Here is an 8,282-nt window from a genome sequence, read left to right as displayed (position 1 = left end):
GTAGTAAGAAAGGAGCAAGAATTCTTGAGGAAACAACTGAGTAAACTTTGCCAAAACTTTGAGTTCCCTCCTCCTAGTGCTTAGAGTTAGTTCTAAGGAAGGTGTGTGAGGGACTACTTATAAAAGAGTAGCTTATAAGAGTTGTCTCTTAAACTTGTGAAAAGGAGAAAGGGGTATGAAAGGGTAGTTGATCTTTAACCATAGAAGAGATCCGTAGTGGAAGCCGATAGCCTCGATTGAAGAGGAATCGAGAGTGGATGTAGGTCACGATGACCAAACCACTATAAAATTTTGGTTTATAGTAATCAAGGTGAAATAAAAGTATTTTATTTATAAGTTCAAGGTTAGAAAAACTTTTACCAAGTACTTTTAAACCATTGACGACATCCATAAAACGGGTGAACATGTCTCCAATGGTTTTGCTTTGTTCCATTCGAAACAATTTAAAACTATGCATCAAAAGATTAACTTTAAAATCTTTAACCCTACTTGTGCCTTCGTGTCCGACTTCAAGAGTATGCCAAATGTCATATGCAGTTTCACAAGTTGAAATACGATTAAACTCGTTTTTATCCAAAGCACAAAATAAAGCATTCATAGCTCTAGTATTTAAAGAAAAAATCTTCTTTTCAAAATCATTCAATTTGTTCATTGGTTTGGAAGACTTTTGAAAATCGCTTTCAATAATATTTCATAAATCGAAATCTATAAAAAGCAAAAAAATTCTCATTCGAGTTTTCCAATACATGTAGTTCGTCCCATTGAACATGGGAGGACGAGTGATTAAAAGACCCTCTTGATTACTAGCAAAAGTCGTTTATCTTTGGCGTTAAACCAAATGAGAATAAACCTTAGGTCTAATACAAACTATTAGGACCGAAATCAGCACTACGAGGGGGGGGGGCGGGGGGTGGTGTGGGCGGGCAGGTTGGGAGTGAATTAGTGCTTATGATAAAAACATCGATTTTAAAAAATTACATTCGATGAAAAATCGTATCGGAAATGTGCTTGACTTGGAGTAAGTGAACTAAATAATTAATTCAGAGAGTAATAGCAATAAAAAATAGAATATAAATATAAACTAAGTTTATAGTGGTTCTTTCGTCACAACCTATGTCCACTCCCAATTCCTCTTCTATCGAGGCCACCAACATTCAATAATGATCTTCCTTCAATGGGCGAAAATTAACTATCCTCTTATAACTCTTTCTCATTTTCATACGTTTAGGAGATAACCTTTACGATCCTCACACCTCTCTTAGAATGATCATAAATTTTAAGGAGGAGGATACTAAGCACTTTTTCAAGACTTTTATAACTCAAAATCTCAAGATTTTTATTCACTTTTCATGCTCTTTCATGCAGGAAAGAGTAGGATATTTATAGGCCTCAAGGACTTCAAAAATTGAGCCAAAAAGTATCTCATCCTTGATTTTCGGGGTACTGGCGGTACCATCTCTTGCTCTCCTGACAACTAGCGGTACTATCTCCAGTCTGAGCGATACTATCGCCTGATAAATCCTCGGAGACTGAGCTTTAGCAATACTGCCACATGTCAGGCGGTACCACCATTTGTCAAGCGGTACCATCGCCTAACAGCATTAACTATTGGTAGTGCCACCGCTTGACATGGCTCTAGGTCACTGAATGAGCTATCCATCTGGCCCAATGCAGCCCTGATTTAGGCCCAATTGGTCCCTAATTGAGTTAGTAGAGTTACACCCAAACCTAACTCAAATTAAGACTCAAACAATTATAAGATAGCAAATCTAAGTTGTCCGACTTGTCATTTGTTCATTTGAGCTCCCGACGAACTTCCGACGAACTTTTAACGCATCATCCGAACTTTTGGCATATCGCCCGATCCATCGGCATGTTGACTCCCGCAACGTTTGATTCTTCCGGCCCGATGCCTAATCTTTGACTCCGACCCAACTTCATATTCTTTTGCTTTAATAATTTTATATTTTCACGATCGAAGTTAGTCCTACATCACTTTTCTCAAATAACATATTAGATCGTAAACTTATCAATTGATTTCATCATCCAAATTCATGATTCAATAGTTGAAAGAGTTCCAAGCAAGATACTATTGCTGACTCAACCATGGGCGGTAGAGTACATTGTTGCGTAGAAGCAACAAAGGAGAGACTCTGGATGAAGAAATTTATCATAGATAAAGGAGTTATGTCAAGCATCGAGGAGTTGATTGTTCAAGTCCTTTGCTTCTTAAATTGTAATTACCTTTGGATCCCAATTTTTTGAAAGAGATCATAAAATTTTATTAACCAATTCAAGATTAGTATAACATTTACCAAGAGCTTTCAAATCATTGACAATATTCGTAAAACGAGTGTACATGTCATCAATTATTTCGCTTGGCTTCATTTTAAATAATTCATAACTATGTACCAAAAGATTAATCTTAGATTCTTTTACTTTATTTATGCCTTCATGAGTAACTTCAAGTGTGTGACAAATATCATGTTTAGTTTCATATGTAGAAACACGATTAAACTCATTTTTGTTTGAAGCATAGAATAAAGCATTTATAGTTTTAGCATTTAAATAAAATATTTTTTTCTTGAGAACATTCCATTCATTCATTAGTCTAGAGGATTTTTTAAAACCAAACTCAACAATGTTTCATAGATCAAAATTTATAGAAAGAAAAAAAAAATTACATTCGTATTTTCCAATATGTGTAGTCCGTCCCATTAAACATAAGAGAATGAGTGATAGAGTGACCCTCTTAATTATAAAAAAATCATTTAATCTCTCTTAGGTGTTCAACCAACTGAAAGAATCATGCTCTGATACCAATTATTAGGATCGTAATTGCACTAAGGGGGAGGGGGAGAGTGTGAATTAATACTTTCGAAATAAAATTCCGATTTAAAAGTTTAATAAAAAATATGTATCAAAAATGTGTTTAAACTTCGAATATGAGTAAGGATAGTGAGTAACTAAACCAGTTAGTAATAGAAAGGAAAAACATAAAGAGAAATGCATGTTCGGTCGTCCCAACCTACATCTACTCCCGATTCCTCTTCTCTCAAAGCCACCAGATTTCACTACGAATCTTTTTTTCAATTGGCGAAGATCAACTACTCTTGTTACAACTCTTTCTCCTTTTCACAGGCTTAAGAGAAGACCTTCACACCTCTGTTTTATAAGAAGACCTCACACTTCCCTTACAATGACTTCTAAACTCAAAGAGGAAGAGACTCAACATTTTAAGAGAGTTTATATATTTAAAATCATAAGTTTTCATGCTTTGCTAAGCAAGTATGAGTGGGGTATTTATAGGCTCGAAATGACTTCAAAAATAGAGCCAAAAATTTAAATCCCTAGGTTTTCGAGGTACTAACGGTACTACTGCCTAATAGAGCTTAGGAACCAAGACTCTAGCGATACCACCACTTGCTTAGGTGGTACTACCTCTTGATAGTCTATCGGTACCTTCGCTTGACTAGGCGATACCATCTCTTTGACAGCCTAGGAACCCGAGTTCTAGCGGGTACCACCGCTCAGCCTAACTCCATGTTACTAAATTGGCCTTTCAATATGTCTAATTCAGTCTTGTTTTAAGCCCAATGAGCTCCTAATCAAGTTGGCATGGTTATGCTCTAAAACTAACTCAATTAGATACTTAAACAATTTCGATCAAGACTTAACAATTACAATCATGAAACGTACATTGTTCGATATGTTATTTGTTCATTTGGCACTTCGTTTAATCCTCTGACGTATCATCCTTTTCTTCGGTATATTGCTCGATCCATCGGTATGTTGACATCCCACAATATACGATCTTCTTTGCTCAATGTTCGATCCTTCTAGCTCGATGCTCAAACTCTGACATGATGCTCTTGGCCCAATGTCTGATTCTTCTACTTCAACAATTTACCTTTCCATGATCGAAGTTTTTCTTGTATCACTTATCTCAAACACTTATTAGTCCATAAACTCATTAATTAATTTTATCATTAAAATATGAGATTCAATATTTTTGGCTCCACTATTGAAGCAATATGGGGTCTATAAATACCCCACTTATGCTTGCTTGGAAAAAACATGAAAACTTGAGATTTGAAGTGTGTAAACTCTCTTAAAAGGTGTTGAATCTCTTCCTCCTTAAGTTTATATATCATTCTAAGGATGTGCGAGATTTTCTTATGAAAGAGAGGTATTAAGGTTCTTTCATAAGCTTGTGAAAATGAGAAAGAGTTGTAACAAGGGTGGTTGATCTTTGTCCATTGAAAAGAAAATCAGTAGTGAAAGCTAGTGGCCTCAAGAGAAGATGAATCGGGAGTGAATGTAGGTCGGGACAACCAAACCACTATAAATTTGGTTTGCATTGCTCTTTATAAATTTCCTTTCTATTACTAACTGATTTAGTTACTTACTACCCTTACTTATATTCTAAGTTTGACGTATTTTCGATATGTATTTTACGATAAAAAATTTTTAAATCTAAATTTTATTTCGAAAATTCAAATTCACCCCTTACGATCCTAAAAAGGAGATGGTGAGTCTAGTTAGAACGATATGTGATTTTTGGATTCAAGGATGGTGCTCTTATAGATCATCAGATAAAATAAATTTATATATATCGAAATGTATGATTCCAAAATTTAATTTATTATTATTTGATTTCAATTTTCATATTAAATTTAACCGACCGAAAGCCAACGAACAGAAAGGTTTGGTCGCGTTCATTTGGAGGAACCCAACAAACAAGGCTGTCAAATCCCACACTAAGAATGCCCTAAGGAATTGGAAGCACAAACCTCGATTCGAACAATTCAAACGAAGAAAAGAAAGCGAAAGGAATCGAAAACGGAGAAGAGGAAGGCAAAGGAATAATAGAGGCAATACCTGCAAGCGGTTCGCTGTCCGAAGAGGAGGCGGAGGCCACATTACATCGTCGCCTTCTTCTCAACAAATGCTAGCGGAGCGAAAGCCAACGAACAGAAGCAACAAGGTTTGGCCGCGTTTCTCTTGGAGGAACCCAACAACCCTTTTGATACGGGATCCTCTCCAAGTCGCGCGTATCCGATTGTCCACGCAATTTCCCCATGCGTTCGTTGATGTGAGCCTCGTCTGCGATTAGACCCTGCGCCATATGGGGCTCACAAAAATCAACGGTTAATACAAAATTTTCATTCTGTTGAAATGGTTTGTGTTGGAGATGATCCTAACTCCTCTGGGACCGAAAAAGTACACGATGGACGGACTCAAAACTGCCCATTACTGAGTGCTTACGTCAGCGGAAAGAAGCCCATTGGGCCTTATTGTAAGGCCGTTCGGCTCAATTCTGTCGCACGTGCCTAGGATTTGGTTGCGACCGCTCGCGCATAAAGGGGGCGGCGACGGAGAAGAAACCACCACCCGCAACGTCTTCCTTGTTTGATCGCTCCCTCTACCTCTCTCTTCGCCACCCCACCTCGTTGCTTGCTTCTTACGGTGGATACTGGTCACCCGTCCTTCGATCACAGCGGTCCTCGTCTTCCTCCACTCAAATCGATCCGTTCTTTCTCGCTCTCCGTCGATCGGTTGATGCGAAGCACAAAGGTACGGTTATTGATCCAGATGCCTCACTCTTGTCTGTTTTTTTTTGTCTTCTTGCTCCTGCGTTCTTCTTTGGGCTGTTGATTCGATTTCTCCGAGTTAATTAATGGGAAACTTCGATCTTCCATCGTCCAGTCTTTGGATTTCGATCTGGGAGATCTGTTCACTGGGTCCGCATTAAACCCGCCCGAAACTTTGGAAATTATTTTATGCCAGATGTTTCATATTTCTGATTTTACTGGATTTCTTGTCTTCTCGAAAGCGATTTGGATTTTTAACACGACGATTAATGGATTGATCTGATATATTCAAGTTATTTCATCAAAGATTTGAGGAAAAGATAGATCTTGGTTTAATTGCGTTGTAGGATTTCTATTCAGGTTTCCACGAATAATTCAACCTATGTTGCTATGCTTGTTTGAACTTCGGACCTAAGAAGAAAATTTTGTTTTGTTATGTGGTTTTTTATTTTTCCGCTTCTTGGAATATGATAGTGTTATTTTATTTGGATTTGTTCATTAATCATTTGAATGATCTGCTTTAGATGTTGATTTCTTCATTTTTCCAGTTGGTATGCTATTCTTTTGTCTCTTTATGACTGCTGCAGGGGAGAAAGATGCGGCGTTTGATTCTCGTTATTCTCCTAATAACAGGTTGTCTGAGTTCTGCATTGTTGTTCACAATTCTGGCGGTTGGCTTGGTAATCCACAGAATTGAATGATTACCGAGGGCTAGATCATTAGCTATATTTCTGAGTTACTCTCTTCCTTTTATGGAGCACCTTCCTGTGGAAGTCATTGGGAATATCCTTTCTCATCTTGGAGCTGCTCGGGATGTTGTTGTTGCCTCTGCAACTTGCCGGAAATGGAGAGAAGCCTGCAGGAAGCATCTCCATACCCTTTCTTTTAAGTCAGACGACTGGCCCCGTGACATCACCACCAGGCAGTTGGAGATCCTCATAACACAGACAATATTCCAAACAATCGGTTTGCAGTGTCTTTCAATTCACATGGACAGCGCCCATGAATTCTCAGCTGCTCCAGTTATTGCTTGGCTCATGTATACTAGAGAAACACTAAGGAGCTTATCATATAACGTGCGCACAACACCTAATGTGAACATTCTAGAGAAGTGTGGTCGACAGAAGCTAGAGACCTTGGATTTGGATCATAATTTGATTACCGGGGTTGAACCAAGTTACCAGCGATTTACTTGCCTCAAATCTCTTTCTCTAAGACATATTAATATCTCTGCCTTTGATTTGAGCCTCTTGCTGGCTGCCTGTCCGAGAATCGAGTCTTTGACACTTGATGCTCTAGAAATTGTCACATCAGATTCTCAATCTTTAATGGAGCTGAGCAGTCAAACATTGAAGTGCTTATATGCGAAATCAGTAGGTGTCGATAAGATTATTTTGGAAGCAGATAATCTTGAGATCTTGAACTTAAATGCCTTAAATCTTGATTTTTTTGAGCTAATTGGAAAGGGTACTCTTAGGCATTTGAAGATAGATGATGTTAGTGTCACTCATTTGGATATCGGTGAGAGCATGGATCATTTGGAGGTTGTGGATGTGAGTAACTTTCTGATTGTATGGCCAAAATTCTACCATATGATATCTAGAGCATCTAAATTGAGAAGACTCAGGCTATGGGGAGTAGTGTTTGATGATGAGGATGAGATCATTGATTCAGAATCTATTGCTATTTCTTTCCCACAGCTTAAGCATCTTTCATTGAGTTACGAAATAAGGGATGGGTTGCTCCATTATGGTTTGCGAGGCTCCTCATCGTTGGGAAATGTGGCAGTACTGGAACTGGGATGGACTGTGATAAGTGAGCACTTTGGGCACTGGGTTTTTGGAATGATTGAAAGATGCCCGAACCTCAAAAAATTAGTCATTCATGGTGTTCTTAATGAGGCTAAAACTCGTGAAGAACGTCAGATGTTGGCCAATTTTACTTCATTTATAGTTTGTCTAATGAGGAAATATATTCATGTTGATGTGCAATTCGAGTACGAGTAATTTATTGTATGCCACAGAAAGAGTTTGGATTTTTGTTTATCTTGAGCTCGGGTGCATGAAATTGTAGGTATAGTGTCTTCATGTCGACTTGTAATTGCTGAAAATATTTTCTCCTAAACACATTATGTAGAAACGTCACCCTTGGTGAGAGATTGGATATATAAAGTTAAACATTAGCTTAGTCACTAATTTCATTCATTCTTTTGCAAATTTATTTACTTCTTGGACACTTTCCTTATGGAACTGAGCCTTGATATCTGTTTCAAATGTACATTCTGAGAATATTCTTTTAACATCATGTGGTCATTTTAACAAATGATGGTGTTATAATCATGTTGTATAAGAAAATCATCTGGCTCCTTTTGGATGATGCATCATGGTAAGCATTACATAACATGGATGTCATGCCAATAATGTATATACAAATTTGTATAGACTGTTTAATCACTTTTATTTCAATAATGATGACCATTTGATATTTATCCATTTAGTCAAAAGCCACCCATCTTTTTGTTTATTTATTTTGAAGTTTTCAATTTCATTGTTTTCTCTTTCGCCTCCTTTTTTTTCACGTGTCCAAATTTACAAAAATGGTTGATTTGTTATAATATGATCTTATGTAGTGATATCAATTAAGCTGGTTGGTGTTTTGAACTGCAGGACTCCAAATGAGCAACAAAGG

The 8,282-nt window shown here is 37.4% G+C and overlaps 1 protein-coding gene across 2 annotated transcripts; it reads left to right on the top strand.

Moving 5' to 3' along the window:
• Positions 1-5,373: 5,373 nt before the first annotated feature.
• On the top strand, positions 5,374-7,798 carry LOC104000000 (F-box/LRR-repeat protein At1g67190). 2 transcript variants are annotated; one of them, XM_009421926.3, is made up of 2 exons: positions 5,374-5,577; positions 6,228-7,798. In XM_009421926.3, exon 2 carries the CDS (start codon positions 6,347-6,349, stop codon positions 7,598-7,600), a length of 1,254 nt encoding a protein of 417 aa, XP_009420201.1. In that variant the 5' UTR covers positions 5,374-5,577; positions 6,228-6,346; the 3' UTR covers positions 7,601-7,798. The 2 variants fall into 2 exon arrangements, with proteins under 2 accessions (XP_009420201.1, XP_009420200.1); XM_009421925.3 differs by having other exon boundaries at positions 6,182-7,798.
• Positions 7,799-8,282: the final 484 nt, after the last annotated feature.

This window comes from Musa acuminata, chromosome BXJ3-10 (genome assembly GCF_036884655.1).
Source record: "Musa acuminata AAA Group cultivar baxijiao chromosome BXJ3-10, Cavendish_Baxijiao_AAA, whole genome shotgun sequence".
In the NCBI taxonomy this organism is placed as follows: Eukaryota; Viridiplantae; Streptophyta; class Magnoliopsida; order Zingiberales; family Musaceae; genus Musa; species Musa acuminata.
The sequence above is the reverse complement of the archived record's forward strand: the minus strand, read 5'-3'. Positions and strand labels throughout refer to the sequence as shown.